The sequence below is a fragment of the Panthera tigris genome, chromosome B3 (genome assembly GCF_018350195.1).
Source record: "Panthera tigris isolate Pti1 chromosome B3, P.tigris_Pti1_mat1.1, whole genome shotgun sequence".
Classification (NCBI taxonomy): Eukaryota; Metazoa; Chordata; class Mammalia; order Carnivora; family Felidae; genus Panthera; species Panthera tigris.
In genome coordinates this window covers 108,778,992-108,802,693 of record NC_056665.1, presented here as the reverse complement: position 1 = coordinate 108,802,693, position 23,702 = coordinate 108,778,992, and the positions used below count along the sequence as shown (strand labels likewise).

General features: G+C 36.5%; 1 protein-coding gene across 3 annotated transcripts in view; it reads left to right on the top strand.

The window, feature by feature from the left end:
• Nucleotides 1–23,702, top strand: part of KCNH5 (potassium voltage-gated channel subfamily H member 5) — a 307,440-nt gene that overhangs the window by 173,341 nt on the left and 110,397 nt on the right. For all 3 annotated transcript variants that reach the window (XM_007095216.3, XM_042989854.1, XM_042989853.1), the window contains one exon: nucleotides 21,788–21,987. In XM_007095216.3, the coding sequence (XP_007095278.1) occupies nucleotides 21,788–21,987 (200 nt within the window). The remainder of the gene's footprint in view (nucleotides 1–21,787; nucleotides 21,988–23,702) is intronic.

Genomic DNA, 23,702 nt, shown 5'->3' with positions numbered 1-23,702 from the left:
CTATCCTGTTTGTGCTATAGCTAATCATATACTTTACTTTTATATATGTTATGTACTGTACAATATAAAATTGTTTTTACTTTAAGGCAAATTTCCTTTTAAATAAATTTAAAAATGGGAAAATATCCTTTATATTTACCCATATTTTTTTTCTTTCCAGTGTTCTTCATTCTTATACAATCTAATCTGCTATAAATCTTATTCAGTAAATTTTTTATTCTAGATTTTATATATTTCATCTCTATAAATTTCATCTGGTTATTTATGTACCTTCTCTTTCTGTCCACTGTATAATCATATTTTTATTTAAATCCTTAAGCATATTTATAAAAGCTGTTTTAAGTCCGTGTATGCTAATTTTATCCCTGTTAATTCTTGATCTGTTTATTTTGACTAATTATTTTTATGTCTATGGTCACATTTTCTTCCTCACATATCTAATAATTTTTTATCAGATGTTGGATATTGTCAATGTTATATTGTTGATGGATTTCATTCAAAGGGTTTTGAATATTCTTTTGATATAAGGCTCAGTAATTTGCATATAAACTTATTCTCTTAAGGCTTGTTTTTAAAACTTTGTTAGTAGAGTCTAAAATAGCCTTTACTCTTTTACTAGTTTAGCCCTACTCCTAAGACATGACTTCCGGGTTTTCTAGTGAATATCTTATATATTCAATGAGGTCTCTTCACTCTGGCTGGTTGGAAGATATATATGTAGAATAGCCTGCTAGCTATTTCTAGCTTGGCCTCAAGGAGTTCACCCTATCTATACATTGTAGTATGCAGAAAAAGACTCAAGGGGACCTATGTAGGTTTTTAGAACCGCTTTGTTTGCTTATCGTATTTGTTTATGATACTTTGTCGCAAAAACTTTAGCCTCCATAGCTTTCCCAAATTCCAGTCTCAGTCTCATCAGCTCAGCATGATCACCTTGATCAACCTGATTTCCCTCCCATCCTTGTTCTGTGGCCTCCAGAAAGATAGCCAGGGCAATTGCTGGGCTTATCTTATTTCCTGCCTCTCAGGAAAACACGGTTATGTCCTGTTTGCTTCCCAACTTTAAAAAAGCTCTTGTTTCATATATTTTGTCCAGTTTTCTCATTATTTATAATGGAAGGATATGGCTCTTATCAGTTACTACATTGCTGTTGGAAGCAGAAGCCCCGATATTGTTTTTGGGAAGACACTTGATGTTCCCTAAATATATGTACCATAATTTCAAGTTGTTCGAAGATGAACTTAGTGGGAAATAAGAATTACAGAAAATAAACCTTTCTAGTCTAAATTCGCCTTTTTTTTTTTTTGGCCTTTCATCTAGCAATAAGTTGAAAAGCATATTTGATACTTTGTCATCTTAGGGTTACTTGCTTTATAAAGTTTTTTTATAGTCTATTTTTAAGAATGGTGCATCCAAAATGCATTTCAGATAGAAGGAAATCTTGCTAAAGTTTTAGAATTTGAGATTTGGCCGATCACCTGCAGCCATGTTCTTGCCATAAAAAATGCTTACAAAGTATTTTTCTGACTTCCAAAACCTTTATAGAAGACGATATAATATTGAGGTCAGATTTAAGTTTTCACATGACAACGTATGGACAACTGGCAAGATTTCAATATTGATTATAGAACTATATATCTTACTTTAATTTTTTTAAGTTGAAGTATAGTTGATGTACAATGTTATATTAGTTTCAGGTATACCACACAGGGATTCAGCAATTCTATACCTTATGCTATGTTCAACATGATAAATATAGTCACCATCTGCCAGCATACAACATGGTTACAAACATTATTAACTGTAGTCTCTCTGCTGTCCTTTTTGTCTGCATGACTTATTTATTTAATAACTGGAAATTTGTATCTCTTTATCCTATTCACTTATTTTCCCTCTCTCCCCTCTAGCAACCATCAGTGTGTTCTCTGTATTTACAGGTCCGTTTCTATTTGTTTATTCATTTGTTCTGGTTTTTTTAGATTCCACGTATAAGTGAAATCATATGGTATTTGTATTTGTCTGACTTACTCCACTTAGGATAATACACTCTAGGTCCATCCCTGTTGTGGCAAATGGCAAGATTGTGTTCTTTCTTATGACTACTTTTCCATTCCATATATATGTTTATATACACACGTGATCTTTATGCATTCATCTATGGATGCACATTTAAGAACATATCCATATCCATATCTTGGCCATAGCTTCCTTTTAGTGAATGCTTTGTATGTGGCAAACTCTGTGTAAACCATTTTATATGACTCATGTCATTTAATTACTCCAAAAACCATATAGGCCAAGGTTTATTATTATTATTATTATTATTGATTTTTTTTATTTAGCTGAGGAGACAGAAACTCAGAAGGATTAAAAACTGTTCCAAAGTTACAGGCTATGGTGTGGGTGATTTGGGGATTTGAATTCAGATTCTGAATGCAGAAATCCCATGCTGTTAATCTTACCAGCCATTTAAAAGGAAAAAGCACATTTATACACACAAAACTCAGTTGCTTTTATCATGAGCTTCCTTGTGAAGTTCGAATCTTCTGTGGTAACAGACACACAAGCACAGTCTCTAGCAAAAACCTCACTTCTTTAGGAATAAAGTTCTAGGAGATAAACTTTAGTCTATGCTTTGTTCTTTATTCTATGGGAGGATTTTTAAGTTTGTTTTATTTTATTTATTTTTTGTTTATTTATTTGTTTTTGAGAGAGAGAGAGAGAGAAAGAGAGAGAGAACCAAGCAGGCTCCGAGCTACCAGCAGGTAGGCCAATGCAGGGCTCGATCTCACGAACTGTGAGTGAGATCATGACCTGAGCCAAAATTAAGAGTTGGACATCCAACTGACTGAGCCACCAAGGGGCCCCTTAAGTTTGTTTTAAATACAAATTTGTTTTAGGACACCTGCATGGCTTATTAGTTCATTAAATGTTTGACTCTTGATTTTGGCTCAGGTCATGATCTCATGGTTTGGTTTGTGGGATCTAACCCTGCATCAGGCTCTGCACTGACAGTGTGGAGCCTGCTTGGGATGCTCTCTCCTTCTCTCTCCCTGCCCCTCCCCCATTTGTGCACAGGCACTTTTTCTCTCAAAATAAATAATCTTAAAAACATAAGTAAAAACTAAATACAAATTTGTCTTAAATACAAATTATTTTCAGGCCTCCTGCATGCTTAAGGGTTGGTGGGCATTAAACCTCCTAAAATACATTGTTATGTTAGAAGTCTGGGTTCCTAATTAAAAATAAAAAGCTAGGACCAGATCAGCCCTTGGAATATGAACCATCACTATGCATACACAGAAATCATTTTCTGTCTGTCAGCAGCAGACTGGTGATAGTCCCTCCATGTGACTTGCAAAGTCTAAGTACTGCTCTCATTTCCAGCTTCTTTTATACCCTACTACCTGATCATTTCATTTGGAGAAAATATTGAGGAGTGTTATTTTCTTTTACTCCAGACCTTTTCAGAAAAGTAAAAATAAGTGACTGATTTCTTAGGTGCCTGCAAACAATAATTAACGCAATTCAAAGCACTAGATCATTAAATAATCATCTTCCCAAATGGACAGTTAGTTGTTACAACTCACTTTTACTGAGTGCCCAAGGGTGTATGACATATTGACATGTGCTTGAATCTCTGATTTGTGTATAGTTCTCATTTTCAGATAAACCATATGAGTTTTCCTAATGACTACAACAATTGCAAAAATCATTTATTTCACTCATCAAGAGTCACATTATAGATCTATAAATTAGCGACAACCTAATGACCTGTGTAATCCACATCCACCCTACAGTTGTGAACTGCAAGCAAAAAGTGGTTACTGTTAAGCAACTGAGTTTTCAGGTTCATCTGTTCCCCCGGAAACTCAGTTCTTATAGTTGGAAAATGCTCTTTGGCAAGGTTTTCAGCCAGGAGGCTACTGCAGTAATTCAGCTGAGAGATGATGAGCACCTAAATCAGGGTAGTGGTGCTATGGATGGGGAGAAGAGACATATTTCTTACCCGTAAGTGGGGAATAATGCCCAACTCCATGTTTGTTACAAGGATTAAATGGGAATGTGAAAGCACCTGTAAACTGTGAAAGCTGGGAAATCTTAGGTGGCATACTTCTGTTTCTTCACACTGTTAATGACAGCTGTCAGGCTCAGTCACCCAGCCTCTTCATGTAAATGTTCAATTTTAACCCGCTGTCAGATTATGTACTACCTGACAGGAGCCCTGAAGATCTTTTTCATCACATGCTTATTATAGTCGACATTTCTGCCACAGTGATGTGCCCAGTAAAGTGAACTTGGTATGGCTTTATTCCATATACGTCAGACCTTGGCAGTAATGATTTATTGAAAAGGTGAACATTTGGTACCGAGTGTTATTAGAAAAGAATGAAGCCTAGTAATGTGGGAGACAGAGAAGACATTTAGTAATATATCATGCTGTGTTTCATAGGATACACAGTCTTGGAAATTAGAAAGATGAGAATAATTTTATCAAATCAAGAATTAAAGCCTTTGAAACTACTAAACCAGTGTCATTTCTGCTGACCTACTGGGTTGGCATTGGCTCCGTTCCTTTAGGCAATTTAGTAAGTTTTGCTTTTCAGCCAGCAACTAATGAATAGGCTGACAGTGGAAAGTTTCTGTAACCAGAATACTCAGAGTTTCTACAAATCATTGCTCCCAAGAATTGTAAGTGGAGTAATATATTCTGCTATTTCATGATGGATTATTTTCATGTCTTCATATTTCATCACATGGATTTTTTCCTTTAACTGGATGATTATATGATTGTCTTATACATCATTGTCCCCTGGTGATTAATCTTTAAATAATCTTGTTTAAACACAGGATGGGAATTTATCTTTAAAAGAAGTCAGTGAGGTGCTTTACTGTATATAAAATGCATGTTTACAATGCATGCTTAACATCAGTTATCCTTTTAAATCGTTTAATTTATTGTTCCAAGCAATGCACAAGATTCTCCTAGGAAATGCACAATTCATGGAAAATATGGTATGTTTTTCTTTGTCTATAATAAAATTTACGCTTTATATAGAGAAGCTAAAGAGACACAAGTAGAACAATTTATAAAAAAATACTTGAGAAGGTACAGTTTGACATAAAGGAAGATTGTACACACTGAATATACAGAGTGCCACGGTGTGGGAGACTTTTCCCAGGCCCTCCAAGACTGCAAGAATATAAATGTGTTTGAGTCCATTGGCTTAAGTTAAGTTACCCTGTCTTGCTGATTCTTCCTTATGTCTTTGGTTGGTTTATTTCTCTCCTCATATGCTAGCCCCTGCTTTATTTCAGATCCTCATAATTTCCTTCTTCACAGAGATGGCTACCAATGTGGTAGCTTGTTCACCTGTCTTTAGTCTCTTTCATGCTCCAGTGTAAGCTGTCCAAACCTACAAGAGTAATCTTTTTCATATTTGAAAAAATATGAAAAATTTCATTCATTCATTTTTCATATTTGAAAAAAATACTATTGTATTTTACTCTTTATTTATCAAACATTGACTTCAGACTCAATTAGAGGGGCACCTGGGTGGCTTAGTCGGTTAAGCGTCTGACTTCGGCTCAGGTCATGATCTTGCGGTTTATGAGTTTGAGCCCCGCATCAGGCTCTGTGCTGACAGCTCAGAGCCTGGAGCCTGCTTCAGATTCTGTCTGTCTGTCTCTCTTTTTCTTTCTTTCTCTTGGCTCCTCCCTCTCTACCTTGTACTCTGTCTCTCCCTCTCTAAGATAAACAAACATTAACAAAATTTAAGGAGAAAGACTCAGACAACTCCACTTTAATACCCACAAAACAGTGGCAGGGGAACACAGTGTCTGCCTAAAAATCCAGCAAACTCTGCCAACTCACATATACAGCCCCTCACCTTGCTCTCTGCCACTGCCTGGTTTATTTTTTGATCAAATTCAAGTTTGGTCTCACCTAGCACTCCTTCTCTTGCTTTTCCTATAGGTAGGCATTACCTTTCATAACTAGTTCCTTCTCTATGTCCATCTGTGACACTGGTTGATGTAGCACCACCAGTTTTGAGATTTGCTAAAATGGGTTCCTCACTGCTGGCCTGCATTAGCATCCTGGGACTGTGGCAACAGTCTCTCATATGCTCCAGTGCCTGCACCTGCTCCCTCCTGCCTGCTGCAGTGATCGTAAAAGGATTTTCCATGGAGATCTGCAAAATGTTTGTAAGGTTTTAATGAATAAAAAGGGTTCCAAGAACAAACAACTATGAAAAATGGTGTCTTTACTGCAAGGCTTCTCAGAGCTTTTGATATGTTAATAAGCATTGTGATATGCTAATGTGAATTGGGACTCTCAGAGAGAGAGAGCTAATGGAAAACTTATTTGATCCAGAAACTTTTTTTTTTTTTTTTTAGACCAACATCTGTTAAAGTCATAGAGAAGTATAGTGTTTGAAAAGATGGCAGTTTGCAAATTCTGGACTGCTCCATCAAATCAAATTCCTTACAACTTATAAGTCATTTTGCCTTCTCTAGACATAGTTTTCTCATTTCACTTATTATCTTTTCCAACATTTACTGTTCCTTCTAAGCTCTCAGGGTCAGCTAAATTAGTTCATATACAGTCCCAGCAAAAGAAGAATGTAGGGGTTTCACCTTCTAGAGCATTGGTTTTATACTTTATACCCATTCCGATGACTATAAAAAGAGATTTGGGGAATATGCTAGGCTGGGAGGGAATGACATGATTCCTTTTAGGCACCACATGAGGCAGCTTGTGAGGTACAGTCATCCAAATAAAGGCACTTGCAACATGAGATGGTAGGGTATGTAAGCAAAGTAGCTTTCAGGGCCAGATACTAGTTGATCCCATGAATGGCCAGTCTTCCTCCAGGAGTGAGTTCTGATGCAAATGGCAATCAGAAGCCCATAAATCACATCTCTTACAATGAGGGACAGGATCCTAGGAAGAGGAATTGGAATAAGGTGGGATGACCCATGGTGTCCCTGATTTACCTGGAACAGATCAACTAATTCCTGTTGTCCCGACGTAACCATTAAGAATGCCCTCTTTTCCTCTCAGAAAGGTGTTGGTTTGAACGATTAATTGGACAGCCACCTTAGATAAGAGAGGAGACAAGAGCCAGGAGAGGAACAGTGTGTCCTAAAAGTGAAGGAGATTGCACTGTTTAAAAGGAAGAGGGAAATGAGAATTGTCAAGGGCAGTGTTAAGTCAGCGATGATGAGGCTAACCTTAATGTAGAACAGTCTCAGTAGGAAAGTAAAGTCAACCTGTTCGGTTTTGACCTTATTCACTCTTCCAGTGCGTTTTGCAAATGTACAATTATTTAATGATCAGGATTCATACTGTGCTGATATTTTGTCAGATTTCTGACACATTATTTAGCACAGTTTTAAGGAAGATGAGACAATTCATAATCATTCCTAAGCCTAGAGTTTTATAACCAAATTAAAAATTTTAAATATGTATATAAAATTGCACATCTCCATATCTCCCACAGGGCCTACCATTGTGTTTACACACAGTAAGCACTTGATACATGTGTGCTTCATGTGATCACAAGCCCTATTGGCCAATGCGAAGGGGGCCCATTATATTTATAAAATGGCTAAAATACCATTTTTTAAAGTGTCAAATTGTGCATAAAATTTAATGTCTCTATACTCACACAAACTAGCTTTATAATTTCACCAAACAAGGGACAGAGTCCCTATCACTGTTGTAATTGTTTCATTTTTGCCAGCAACTTTTGTCAGTGACACACTTTGTTGAAGAATATCTAGTTATTCTTGAGGATTATGAAGGAGATAGATAATACTGGCCCTGGCTTAAAAAGCTTAAAGAATACATTCATTCAATGATATAATGCCTTTCCTTTGATGAAGTGTTTGCTATGCATTACATGAAATTCTAATAGGTAGTAAGATTGTTCATACCCTGTATAGGCAGCTGGAGAGATACAGTCATGCTAATGTTGTTATACTCAGAGTCAGAGAAAGCCTCACATCCCTTTATTTATAGAAGGCTGAATTAACTTTCATTCCCTGGGCAAAACTCTGACTTGGTTTAAAAAAAAGAGTCAAGAATATAGTTACTTACTCATAGTAGCTCAGAATAAAAGTGGGGAAGTGATAAAATAACTTATGGGGGGAAAATGTACTGAATCTGGCAGATAGATACATTTTACCATTGTATACATCCTATAGTTTCTTTCAGAATGCCTTTACCTTATAGGCTATGTGCATATACTGAATATATTTTTTTTTAATTTTTTTTTCAACGTTTTTTATTTATTTTTGGGACAGAGACAGACAGAGCATGAACGAGGGAGGGGCAGAGAGAGAGGGAGACACAGAATCGGAAACAGGCTCCAGGCTCCGAGCCATCAGCCCAGAGCCCGACGCGGGGCTCGAACTCACGGACCGCGAGATCGTGACCTGGCTGAAGTCGGACGCTTAACCGACTGCGCCACCCAGGCGCCCCTGAATATTTTTTAAAAATGTTTATTTATCTTGAGAGAGAGAGAGAGCATATGTGCTCAAGTAGGAAAGGGAGAGAGAGAGAGAGAGAGAGAGAGAGAGAAATACCAAGCAGGTTCTGTGCTGTTAGCACAGAGCCCAACAAGGGGCTTGATCTCACAAGCCATGAGATCATGACCTGAGCCAAAATCAAGAGCCAGACGCTCAACTGACTGAGACACCCAGGTGCCTCTATACTCAAGGAGAAGAATAAAATCATAAAATTTTAGTATTTTAGGAAATTTTGCCTAGTGTCATGTGCACATTGCATTATAATGGAGAATGGAAATAAGGGGAACAGCTGGGAAGTTGTTATGGTCACACTAGCCATGGGATGATAAGACGAGATTCCGAGATGTTAATAGAAAGGAAGCTGTAAGAGTTCATCTGAAGGCAGAATGAAAAACTCTTAGTAAACCATTTCATAAAGGGGTCTTACAGAGAGAGAGGAGCCAGCAATGGACCAGAGAACAGCAGCCATGCTCTTGATCAAAATGTTTCATTGATCAAAATGTTTCCTTCATAAAATTGTTCGGTTTTGCCTTTGGAAGTTGTTACTTTGTCTGCATCTCCACCACATAAAGGATCTCTAGATAATGTATGTTGAGACAATGGTCACAGAAAGAAATGCACAGTATCTCATCTCCCTTCCCAGCACCAGACTGAAAGGCTTCCCCCCCCCCCCCGCCCCCACCACCCAAAATGCTGTTTATCTGGTTTGGAAACTTGGTGTTTAGTGTATTTCCAGATAGAAGGGAAACAGGAGAATACTGACAAGCAGATAGATCTCTAGACTGGACAAGATACTCTGCCCAGTTATTTAAAGAAAGGATTCAGAGATGGCTGAGAACATATTTATTTGTTGCTGAGTTCAGTGGGTTGATCCTAATAATTGAGAAAAATAGAAGGAGGAGCCCAAGTGAAGGCCATTACAATCATTTCAAAGTGATGACACGGCATCTAAACTAGATTATAATGGGGAGTCACAGGACGCAGCAATAATTTAAGAATGTACAATGTAAGGAGGGGGATGGGGAGACTATAAATGTTAGATTTGTATTTCTCATGTCCCCTGGATATTTTGCCTTCTAAGATTCAAAAATTAGGAATTCCATTCCATCAGTTAAGTACATATCCAAATTTTTGAATTTTTAAGTCAGTCAAAATAATGATTAATGCTTGATTAGTATTGACATGTATCATAGTATATAATAGTGTATCATAGTGACTAAGCTGTTAACAAAGTGAACTAGAATTTTCTTTTTGTGTTACAAAGATATTAATAAATTTTATTTTCTACTGCATTAAATGACATTTGAGTAATGTGGCATAGCAGATTTAAGGACTTCTCATCTGTATTCATGTAAGCACATCCTAGTTTAGTGATGGGGCCCTAAAACAGTTCTTGGCACCTTTCACTTAAGGGGTATATCCTGTTTCTATTTGACCTATAATCTAGGCCCTGAGAGTATTTGATTCTTTGGGATCCACTGTTGATACTTAAGAACATTTGGTCAGATCAACATTTAGTAAACAGCTAACATTGGCTATAAGAGGTCTTCTATGGGACAGGATGATTATTATTTGCAATATCAATCTTAAAGTTGATAATGGTATTAAGCTGAGTAGTTACTGAGACTGAAGCTCTGACCTGACTTTGGGCAGGTTAATTTCCTGAATTTGTTTTCTTATGTTTACAATAAGGATAAAATAGTAACTTAGAGTGATTTTGTGAGTTTGATGAGATAACATATGTAAGGCTCATAATAAGCACTAAGTAAAGTTTACAATTACCATTAATATCTTGGATTTTTTTTAAGTTTTACTTATTTTTGAGAGAAAGAGGAAACAGAGCATGAGTGGGAGAAGAGCAGAGAAAGAGGGAGACACAGAGTCAGAAGCAGGCTCCAGGCTCTGAGCTGTCAGCACAGAGCCCGACGTGGGGCTCAAACCCGCAAACCATGAGATCATGACCTGGCCAAAGTCGGATGCTTAACTGACTGAGTAACCCAGACGCCCCAGTGTCTTCGATTTTTAATGGCCTTTCACGAATATCTCACCTGGGAACTGACCTAATTGTCCTTTAAGGAGATTTATAGCTTCTTCCTTTCTAAAAATGCAAATAACTTATGCTTTTTCTAAAAAGGTACATGCTTATTGTAAAAATTTAAATACAGACTAGCTTAAGCAACACAAAAATCCCCACAAATTCCATTTTCCAAATATAGCCAACTAACATTTTATAAACATCCTTGTAGCCCTGTTTCTGTATATATCTATAAATCGAAAGCAAACTTGCTTAATATCATCTCTGCCACATTCTGTTGGAGGTCATGAATTCAGCCCAGATGGAAAGAAATAGATTCCACCTATGGTAGGAAAAGCAATGACGTCTCAATGCAAAGACATGTGCATACCAACATGGAAAAAAAATTGTGGCCATATTTTGAAATCCACGATGAGGAAATTACACAAAGATTCAGAAGTCAGAATGAATTGTACTGAAGATGAGCAGGAAGTTAGGCTGCAGAGGACACAGGAAGCTCTTGGCTGTATGCTCCACAGGTACTGTTCTTGGAAGGCTTCAGGTTGTTGGAAGTTCCACTGCAGTCCTTGGATCTTGGATCAGTAATACTTGTGTTTTGGCAAAAAGGTATCTTATTTCAAATATTATACCTGGTGCTTCCATAATTAAGCACAATAGTAGCACTTTTGTAATAGTACAAAATAAACAGAAAAGAACCATAAACAAAAGAAATTTTATTTTCACCTTACTTATACCATTCTGGACTCACTTTATTTTCTCTTTTTTTCCTGCAGCTGATAAAGCTGGACTTTTAAGTAGGTAGAGCAGGTTGATTTGCATTTTATAACTTGAGCAGAGGAAAATCCCTGTATCAAAAATCATTGTACTGTTGTATTCTGAATCTCACCATTATAGTTTCCTTGTTTTGTTTTTAAAGTTTTTTAAATAAAAAGATACAATATAAGAATTTATAAATATCCTGAAAAGTACAACTTATATATATCATTATCATCTGTTCATCAGATTAGATCATAATTGAACTCTGTGTGTGTGTGTGTGTGTGTGTGTGTGAGAGAGAGAGAGAGAGAGAGAGAGAGAGAGAGAGAGAATGGAGATGGTAGAGGAGAAAAATGCCTTATCCTAAGTTAACAGAGGAAAAAAAATATTGGAAACAAAGTACAAGTACTAAAAGTATGTGTTGTTCCTTGAAACCAAAACAGTAACAATTTTTAGACATAGGAAAAAAAAGTCTTAATTGCAGAAACAGAAAGGTCTATCATGCTATCTTTTCCAAGCTGGTATTCTATTTTTTTGTGTCTGTGCTGACTCTTGCCAAGCTTGGCATCACCTGATATGAACATATCTGATTTTCCTTTAATCATTTGAACTCAGCTGAAGTTTAAGTCTTACTTTGTAACTATGATTTTTGAAAAATAATGTAAAAAAAAAGTATCTCCTTTCCCTTGGGGCATGTCTGAGTGACTGTTCATCACCAGCAAGCTCTGTCTGTGTGCTTTTTATTTCCAAACCTCCTCACATTTCTCCTTCTTCTGTCTCTAAGATGGCTCTAGAATTTGAGGAACATAAGAGTGACCAGTGTCCCAAGGATGGCAGATCAAGCTATGCCCTTGCTTGAGATGGTGTTCAGTACCTAAGACAGCTCCCTCAGAAGTTTTGTGTGTGTGTGTGTGTGTGTGTGTGTGTGTCAGAGAGAGAGAGAGAGAGAGAGAGAGAGAGAGAGAGAGAGAGAGAAAACTAACCTTTGTATCAGCTGGGCAATGCATCAACCAGGAGGTTGTGATATCCTGAGCAATGAGGTAGGCCCCGGTAAGAAGGGGGCTCAGGGTGATGGTAGGTATATTAAAGAAAGGGAAGATGTAGCACTAAAAGGAGCTGGGGGCCTCTCAAGATAACACACCATTTTAATCTTTGATTATCTTTGGTTACCTGATATATTTTGATGCACTTTAGGAAACATTGTTTGATTTATAATAAATGACTTAGAAATGATGAGGTCAGTATTCATTGAGGTCAATAACATTGTTATTGATCTATTATCATTCCTCTTATTTCAGGATCATTGTTCTATATTTTGCAGCTAGTCTTTATTAAAGTTACAAAAACTTCTTTAGCTATATAATCCAAGTAAGTATGCTAATTTTACTAGAAGTCTGAATGAACTGTGCTGGATTAGAAAGAAAAGAAGAAAATAGATTTACTTAGCATAAAAAAATAGAATAACTGTCACAGAAGGATCATGTGAAGATCAAGCTATTTTGATCCTTTGACTGTTTTTTTATATTAAATATAATTTATTGTCAAATTCGTTTCCATTGATTCTTTGTTCTTACTTTAATTTCTTGGAGTTCTTTTGAATGAACAAAACTTTTACATCTTTTCAGTCATCTCCTTCCCTCCCTTTCCTTCCATCTTTGATGTTACATTAGTAACTTATTAACATTGGATTATGTTTTTTATTATATGTATTAATTTGTATTATTATATATATTAATTTTATAAAATTAAGTGATTCTTTAGGGCCCATAAGAAATAATATCAATAATCACTGCCATTCAATTATTGAGACAATTTTGATATAGTCAGTTGTTATGGCATTCATGGATTGTCCATAAGCTGATGCAATCTGTCCAATATTATGCTATAACTCGCTAAATTCTGAAAATTGTCCCTCTGTGTCCCAACTCATCTCACTAGTTGACACTTAATTCAAATAATGATTTAATTAACTTGGAATTCCCCCATTCAAAATTCTTACATCCCTTAGAGAGAGTATATTAAATAGTTTTCAGTATTTAATATAAAGTAGTAAGATTCATCTCTAACTGGATAATTGGCACATTTCACATACTAGCTGAAATGGGGCACAGATTGAGTGAGGTTGGGAAAGAGAAAATATCTGCTCATAAGTGGATACCTGGAGGGTGCCTACATATATGGGTCATTGCAAAAAAGGAGCATCCAGGAAAGCCAGGAGCCATTATGAGAGAGCTGGAAAGAGAGTAAGACTTTGAAACTGCAGGTTCCTGAAGATCAGCTTCTTCACTTTGTTCTAAGACCAACAGGAATCATTTCATGTGTCTTAACAGGCTGGGAGCTACACATATAATCACAGATTGATGGAACATTTTCCTTCTATATCTTAAATATCATTGTAAAAGGTGGACGTTAGTGAATATAAATAGAAAGGGAAATGATGGTTAAACCACCTGCAAGGCTGTAAGGTTACCAGAAATTCATTCTCATAGCAACATTTTAAATCGCTCAGTCTACAGCCAATGTTTACTTGCCAAGGTTTATAAGAAGATAATTAGGAAAAGTAAATGTTGGATGTCATCATGAATGGGCACAAAAAGTCTAAAAAGTAAAAAATCATTAACGAAATGAATAGATGCACCTTGACCTAAGGAGCAAACAGAATGAAGTGACTAGAGAACATAATTCCTTCAGAGACCCAGATAGCATCATCTTCTCTGTTTTTTGTGAGCAACTCATAAGAGTGCAAGCTGAGTTACAATTAATTCGCTGAACATAGATTTTTTTGTTTGACTCTGCAAATTATTTAACCATGAGAAATAAACCATATTTAGTTTTTATGTTTGGGCTGGCTATAAGTTTATTTGTGAATTTCTATAAACCATGAAAAGGAAAAAATCATTAACCTTCTTTCAAAGAATGTGTTTGGGAGAATTAAAGACTATATTTTCTAGAGAAAGTAGTGGCCACTGCTTGAGAGCAGGAATTCTATCTCTCTTTTTATCATCATATCCCTAGTGGCTAGTGTAGTGGCTGGTATAAAATAGATGTTCAATAAATATCTACTGATATCTACAATGTTGAATGAATAAGGAAATCTATGACTCGTTATAATGGCATTATTCAATCTTTTAATCTATGCCTCCTTTTAAATACATTAAACATTCATGACCTTAATGTTTATATTATAAAAAAATAGGTGTTTTGGATTTGAAAATATAAAGTATATTAAATATTTTAAAAGTATTTCCTAAAATATACTCTTGGGCTCTGATGTACATCATGAGGAGCTCACTCCCCTCCTCCCCCAGTTCTCTCTCCTGTTGAGAATCCATTTATTTTATTAGGGTTTAAATTATTTTAGTTGTATAACTAATCAAACTTAGCAGCTTAAAATAAGAACAGCCATTTATTTTTGCCTTGAGTCTAATTTATGTATAGATAAGAATGCATGACTTATTTCTGGTCCATGTGGTATCAGCTTGGGTGGCTTGAATGGTCTGTAAGATCCACTTCTTAGTTGGCTCAGCTACCAACATGGCTTGTTAGCTTATGTTGTCAAGCCATGCACTGCACACATAGTTATAGATTGATGGAACATTTTCCATCATATCTTAACTATCAGTATTAATATAAATATGAATGGAAAGAAACATTTTATTGAACCACCTGTATAGCCTTAAGTGTTACCAGAATATTCTTCTCATATCAACATTTCAAGTTGTTCAATTTAAGGCCAGTGATTAGTTGGGAGCTTAGCTAAGCTATTGGCTAGGTGCCTTGATTCCCCTTCATGTGGGTCTTTCTAGAAGAATGCATGGGCTTCCTTACAACATGGAAACTACATTCCAAGGACAGATGTTGAAAAAGCAAGAAATCAGAGGTTTCCAGTTTCCTAAGGCCTGGGCCCAGCTAATGGCATATGAGTACAGTAACCATATTCGATACCTAGATTCAAAGGGAAGGGATATAGACTCTGTCTGTGAATGGAAAAGGTGTCAGAGGTTTGTGGCTATCTTTAATCTACCATCATTATCTTCAAAATAATCCCTTTGTGTGAATTAGAAAATAAAAGACTTTTAGGTAAGGCATTTACAGATCTGTATGCCAGAATTACCAAGACTTTAAATATGATAAGCTTGCAAAAGTAGCTTGTCTAAAGTTGTCCTAAGCCTAAAAGGCTACAGGAGTGCATGTAAAAAGAGGTTTATCAAATGTTAATAAATTAGCCTAATTATTATTAGTAAAGTAGGTGAGTTGATTATATCGCATTGCATTCAAAGGGTAAAATTATATAACAGGCCTCTATAAAACTAGCCAGGCCAACCATGGGCATTCATGTTTGGTGAATGATAATGGGTCTTCCCAATTTATTTATTATCTTAATATAGCCAAAGCATACGTCACCTTAACTTCTAAACATTTTATTCTTCTACTCACATTAATGATGTGTATTCCTTCCATGTTTTTGTATCACCAATAATAAGACTTTGATTAGAAAGAAGGATGTTTCTGAAAAATTGCTTCTTAGGTTTTTGGTGTGTGAAAATACTAGAAAAAATATTTGAATACTCAGGATGTTCCAGAATCTGGTGTGTGTTCTAGAAATATAGTAGGGAGTACAAAGAACAAGGTCTGAAATATAGCAGTAAGCAAAAAGGACAAGACCTATGCCTGTACTCATGGAATTTGCATTTCTAATGGGGAAGATAGAGAAGTAAGTAGATAAGCAAGTAAGTAAATAAATAAAAATAAAGTGGTGATAAATAAAATTAAGATCTCAGGTGTAGCAAGTTAATGGAGAGTGGTCTTGGAGAAAGGCGATGTTTAGAAAGGTGATCACAGAAGCCCTCTGTGGTGAGCTGGGTTTTGAACAGAGACCTGAATGAGGAGAGAAAATTGATCAGGTAAAGATCTTGGAGAAGAGTGTTCTAGGTAGAAGGAACAGTTAGTGAAAGGGTGCTGATGCATTAATGACTGGATATTAGAGTAGCAGCAAGAGGGGTAGTATGACTGGAACAGAAGGAATGAGGGAAGGCTGGTAGAAGTTAGGATTAGGGAGGGAGGCAGTGCTCTGATTATAGTGTCCTTGGGACATCACCAGGTTGGATTTAAGTCTAAGAGTGATAGGAAAGGGTTGAGGTAGAGAGGCCCAAGATAATTTCATTCTTTTTTTAAAAAAAGATTATTCTTTCTGCTGTGTGAAAAATTGTTTGCTAGCTATTTCAATGACGACGATGATGAAGACGATGATGATGATAGTGGTGGTGATGATGGTGGAATAGAACATTTCATGGAGGCTTACTCCCTATTGGATTCTCTTTTTAAAACTGTTTTATTTGAATCATCTCATTTAACATGATTAAACCCCTTTGTGAAGATTCTATTGTAATTTTAAAGCTGTAAGTGAAGAAATAGAAGCTCAGAAAGTAATTGGCCCATGGAAACACAGCTAGCTAGTGGAAAAGCACAAAGAGTATGCAAGGGTGCTGGTAAAGGTGGTGAGCTGTGACTGAACTGAGGCTATATTCTGAAGGTAGAGCCAACAGGAATTGCTGATGCATTAGGGATAGGAAACGAACCAAAGAGTGAATTGAAGGATGACTTTGTAGCTTTTGGTCCGAGCTACTAGCTGTGGCTTTACAAATTTCTGAGATAAAGGTACATTTGGTTGTTGGAGAGAGGGTGTTGTAAATTAAGAGTTCTTTTTTGGGTATGTTTAACTTGAATGGCTATTAGATATCCAACAAGGTAAGCATGTCTATAATTCGGGAGACAGGTCTTACTTTGGGAATTAGCAGCAGAAAGATAGTTTTTACTGAGATCTGTTTACCTCATTATTGTGTGTTATGCCTCAGGGCCTCTCTCCTTAGACGTGTGCCCATTTACTGGAATGAAAAAGACAAGAAATAACAAGTGTTGGAAAGGATGTAGAGAAAAAGGAACTCTTGTGCACTGTTGGTGGGAATTGGTATAGCCACTGTGGAAAAAAGTACGGAGGTTCCTCAAAAAATTAAAAACAGAATTACCCTATGACTATAATTCCACTACTGAGTGTTTACCCAAAGAAAGTGAAAACACTAATTCAAAAAGTATATGCTCCCCTATGTTTATTGCATTATTTACAATAGCCAAGATATGGAAGCAACCCAACTGTCCATCTGTAGATGAATGTATAAAGATGATGTGTATTGGGGCCCCTTGGTGGCCCAGTCGGTTAAGTGTCCAACTTCAGCTCAGGTCATGATCTTGTGGTTTGTGGGTTCAAGCCCTGCATTGAACTCTGTGCTGACAGTTCAGAGCCTGGAACCTGCTTCAGATTCTGTGTCTCCCCTCTCTCTGCCCCTCCCCTGCTCCCCAAAAATGAATACACATTACAAAATTTGAAAAAAAAGATGATGTGTATGTATATATAATGAAAAATGACTCAGCCCTAAGAAAGGATAAGATCTTACCATTTGTGGTAGCACAGATGGATTTAGAAGATATTATGCTAAGTGAAATAAGTCAGATAGAGAAAGATAGATACCATATGGTTTTACTTATATGTGGAATCTCAGAAAACAAAACAAATGAACAAAACAAACAAACAGCAGAAACAGACCCATAAATACGAAGAGCAAATTGATGATTGCCAGAGGGGACGGGGTAGAGGGACAGGCAAAATGGGTGAAGGGGAATGGGAGATATAGGCTTCCTGTTTAGGAATGAATAAGTCATGGGGATAAAAGGCACAGCATAGGAAATATAGTCAATGGTATTGTAATGGCATTGAATGCTGACAGATGGAGTGAAGCATAACTTATAGACTTGTAGAATCACTGCGTTGTACACCTGAAACTAATGCAACATGTGTCAACTATACTTCAATTTATAAAAAAGAAAATTAGGGGAAATCCATAGAAGAAGAAATGGTATTCCCACTGGTATTAAATTCTGCTCCACCTCCCCCCCTCCAACCCAGTTAAGACCCAAACAGATTTTGAAGTTTCAGAGTTATTAAAACTTTTTGGAGTGATCTGTTGTGTCCTAATCAAGGGAGAATGAGAGGGAGGACCAAAAGTTCTCCAAGGGACTGGAAAAGTACTAATGAATAAAAAAGATATTGGGGTGCCTTGGTGGCTCAGTCAGTTAAGTTGAGCTGCTGACTTTGGCTCATGCCATGATCTCACGGTTCTGAATTCAAGCCCCACCTGGGGCTCTGTGCTGACAGCCTAGAGCCTGGAGACTGCTTTGGATTCTCTGTCTCCCTCTCTCTCTCTGCCTCTCCCCCACTTGTGCTCTCTCTCTTAAAAATAAACATTAAAAAAATAAAAAAAGATAAGATTAGTTGATGATGGCCACATTGCTGCCAAATATAAATGCTATTAAAAATGGACATTTTGGCGAACACACACAAAGATGTGCCCCTTTATCCTGGGAACACAGACTGTGGTGGGAAGTGGTGTTATTGCTTGCTATGAAATATCGTACTTGTTGTTACTCTAGTTTTGAAATGTATGCTAGTCCTAAACACTGAAAATATTTTTAAGGAAGAGGACCTGCACATGTGATAAAATTTTATAAAATTATACACCAAAAAATGAGTGCATGTAAAACAATAGTGAAACATGGATAAGGTCTACAGTCTTGTTAATTGTTTTGTACCGTTTTCAATTTCCTGGTTTTGATAAATTACTTTAGTTGTGTAAGATGTCATCAAGAGAAGCTGCATGTGGGTACATGTGAACTCTCTGCATGATTTTTACAACTTATGTCAAAGTAAAAAAAATTTTAATATAAGTACATATAATTGAATAGGTCTTACCTTTAATTATGACCTTGTTTAGTCCTACCCACCACACTCACATGAAAATGGGGGGCAGAAGTGGATATATTTGTAATATGCTTAACTTAATGGGACGTTGATTATATCCTTCATTTATTAATGCTGTACACTTTTAATACTTTGGCAGTTTTATTCATGCTTTAGTGCTTAAAATGTTTATATGAGCAGAATGTGTGCATATTTAGTGTACCCAAAAGGATGAAATGTGTGGTAATTTGTTAAACTAAAAGGCAGTAGAAAGACACTTTGGCAAATATAGCATATTGCAAGCATTCTAGGGAGCCAAACAAGCTAAACATGTCAAAATAATAGGTAGTCCTCTGATATTTATTGACAACTTATAATAGCAAAACACTATTCAAAAAAATGATTGTAGAATTATTTTATTAACCTCTGAAATGCTCATTATTTTAAAAATATAAATTCTCTTTATTTCTCTTTTCTGAAAATGAAAAACTTCCATATTTGTTACATGACTCATCTACTCTAATTTGTTCACATTATTTCTGTATTTGTCTTTCCTAATACCAACAACGACAAAATACAGATGTTAAATCTTTGATAACCTATTTTTTGTTTTGGTTTTTAAATATAAATATTCAAAGATTTAAAGACCATCTTGCCATTGGCAACAACATGGATAGAGCTAGATAATATAATGCTGAATGAAATAAGTCAGTTGGAGAAAGACAAATACCATATGATCTCACTCATATGTGGAATTTAAGAAACAAAACAAACAAGTAAAGGGGCGGGGGAGAGAGAGGTAACCGAAGAAACAGACTCTTAACTATAGTGAACAAGATGATGGTTACCAGAGGTTACCAGAGGTGGGTGCGAGGATGGATGAAATGGGTGAAGGGGATGAAGTACACTTATGATGAGTACTGAGTAATATATAGAATTGTCAAATCACTATACTGTATACCTGAAACAAATGTAACACTGTATGTTAACTCTACTGGGAATGAATGAATGAATGAATGAATGAACAAGTAAATTAATAAATAGATACCCAGTTGAGACATGTCAGCATTATATTGTTTCTATTAAGTTTTAACAAAACATCTTCTGCCTTAAAAATTGTTTTGTACTGGGGCGCCTGGGTGGCTCAGTCAGTAAAGCGTCCAACTTGAGCTCAGGTCATGATCTCGCACTCCATGAGTTCAAGCCCTGCGTCTTGCTCTGTACTGACAGCTTGGAGCTTGGACCCTGCTTCAGATTCTGTGTCTCCCTCTCTCTGCTCCTCCCCCGCTCATGCTCTGTCTCTCTCACTCTCAAAAATGAATAAATGTTAAAAAAATTAAAAAAAAATTGTTCTGTCCTGGTATCAAAATCTCTAAATGACAGAAAAGAAAGAAACAACTGAGTAAATGCTTATAAAATCATGGCTTTCTGTTGTAAAATTGTAATTTGTTGTACTCAAACAACTGTTCTTAAAAAACCAAATGATTTTCTGAAAATAGATTAAGGTTTTGAAGTTGCTTCACTAGCTTGATTTTATACCACTTTCTTCAGATGGGATTTGGCTGATGAAATTGCAAAATGAAACAGACCATACTTTGTTTGGAGGAGTCATTTTTCAGATGGTTTTGAGGATATAGAATGGAAGTGACCATTGTCTGAAACTCCACTTATTTGTGAATTGCTTATGGAACATATGTGGTTGCTAAACATTGTGTTTATGAATATCAAGGGGAATAAAGTACTGCCCCTTTTCAAAAGAGTGTACTGTCAATCAAGGGCTGGAACCAAAGAGACAGGATAGGGTAGGGTAGGGTTAGATTGGAGGTATGTTGAATTTGGGCTGACTTCAACTGCTTTTAAAGATGAGGTTAATATTAGTAGCCTGACCACATCTGGAGAGAGAAGAGTTGGTGAATTATGGGTTGAGGGAGGGCATAGCAGTCAGGGGAATTAAAAAACTGTATTGCATTCATAGGGCCCTACAGGTAAATAACAGTGGTTTGCAAGTTGGCCTTTCTCTTAATTAAAACGATGGAATAAAAAAACTTGCAATGCTAGGATTAAACATGAGTTTAATAACTGGAATTTTCAGGCAATTCCAAAATTTTAATTTAGCTGTTAATTCTAATCCTGTTTCTCTCCAGAACCTCCTTTAAAAAGTAGAATTCTTTAATTTGTCTTCACTCCTTATATTTCTGATGTTCTGTTAAAAATATTTACAAGCAGGGAAGTATTACAGAAGCTGAAAGAAGCAAGCAATGATAAAGAGCATACATTTCTAAACTGGATCATCAATCCCTGGAAAACTTAAATTGATTAGGCTTCATTCAGGAGGACAAGGCTGCCGGATATCTTTAGGCATAAGGCTAGAATTCCTTAGGCAAATTTTAACGTTGGATCATCTAATTCTTTACAAAATTCATTAGCCACTCTCATGTTTTGCCATGTTAACTAGGATAGCACATGCTCATAAAGCCATGTTTGTCATACTGAAGAACATTTCCTGAATGAATACCTAATTCCAGGTACTCTTCTCAGGGCTTAACATGAGTTAATCTCAAAAAGTTTGTAAAGACATCGCTGTCAAATAATTCATTGACTTGGCCAATATTCATATTTATTTTTACTTGGGATATTTGTTTTATTTTCATTATTTCTTCTCTTTCAGCTCTTCTTTATGCAACCATTTTTGGAAATGTTACCACAATTTTCCAGCAAATGTATGCCAACACCAACCGATACCATGAGATGCTGAATAATGTACGGGACTTTCTGAAACTGTATCAGGTCCCCAAAGGGCTTAGTGAACGAGTCATGGATTATATCGTCTCAACATGGTCCATGTCAAAAGGCATTGACACAGAGAAGGTATGCGTTATTATTGTTGTTGTTATTTATTTTCCATTTCAATGGGATCTTCTGATGCCTATAGCTTTCCCACTGTATACTGCTTCCTAAGTGACATATCAGTCAATCATAGTATCTATTGAGTGCTGAGAAGGTGAAAAGCACTCAACCATTAATCATCAGTGTAGAAATTTTGGTTTCTGTAAACAACTGATTACTCCATTTCCCTAAAACACTTGTTACGACTCAGAGTAATTTGCTGCATTCCTCTAGAATTAACAGTGCTGCCGTCTCTTTGGGTTGATTTTATTTTTAATTTCTCCTTTGACTTTTTGCCCATCTAAAATTTAGAAAGAAATGGTTTTGCTTATAAACTAAAAAGTTCTATGTCTTCTATGCTGTCCTCTACTTAAATCTCTCCCCTTCCTCACACATATTTACAAAGCAACTTACAATTATTTATTTTCCTCTTCTCCTTACACAAATCTGTAAAGTGGATACCACCTCATTCATCTGACATCTCTATTTTCTTATTTCTCACTTGTCTCTTCATGAAACCTCTTCTAATTCTTCCCATCTATTTCCTACCAGGGCCAAAGAAGGACCCAAAGTCCTCCTTAAAAAAAAACAAATAAAAAAAAATAAATTCTGATTTCCTACACCCAGCTGATTCACATCAAATATGGGGAATGGATAGTAGGGCTTGAACACGAGTTTTAGAAAAAACTGATCTTGAACTGTTTTACTTTATAAGAATCAGTGGAGACCATTATTTTTAGGCACTGAATTTTTGACATGCTAATCAGATAGTACATTACCTTCCTTGCCATTTCCCACAAATTTGATTTGTTCTTTTCATCATATGATGTTGACTTGGAGTTTTTCTTTAAGATCTGCTCAGTAAGCACCTTTCAATGTCAAAGGGAAAGAGCAAATGAACCAAGCAATGTTCAGTCAGAGGAGTTTCATTTAGGTAGTTCTAAGTCAGAGCAGCTGTTGTTAGGAGCAGATGGTTGAGGGAATATTTAGGGACCAGACATGGAAGTGTTGAGGGAGGGAAGCCTTCAGAGGGAGTAGAGATGAGACACTTGGGGGTAATTATGTGAGGAATCATGAAAGAGGGTGAGATTTCCCCCTTCCAACAAGATGCAGTATTAATTTTCTAGTTAAACAGCCATTAAAGTGGAAGGTATGACCACAAACAGGAAAAAGACAAACCACCTTCTGTGGAATTTGATTAATGTATGTCCAAGCCAGACAATATGTGGTTAAAAGGAGGGTGTCCAAAAAAAGGAAGAAAATCTTTCTCAGGGACACAGGTGAGGGTCAGTGTTTAGGACATCAGAAGCATGATGTCCTTGGAGGTCCACATTCAGTGAAACTGAGATCAAGAGACAACTGTCTACCTTGTCAATCACCATCTCAGTCAGAAGCTTTTCTTTTCAGAAAATTCAGTGGAGTCACATGGCAGCTGGCAGAAAACATCAGTAAGTCACATGGCAGCTGGCAGAAAACATCAGTAAGATGATGGAATAATGGCCTTTTACATTTGAAAAGAGACTGACCTATACTTTAAGCCCAGATCTAGTAAGGGGCAGATTTTTGAGTCCCAGATGCTGGGGTAGTTCAGGAAGGGAGCTGACTAGATTCTCACAAGCTTTAAGGACCTGCTCACCTGTCTGCTTCTTGATGGAGTTGGGGTATAGTGCAATGGCATGGGGAATGTCTGAAAGTGG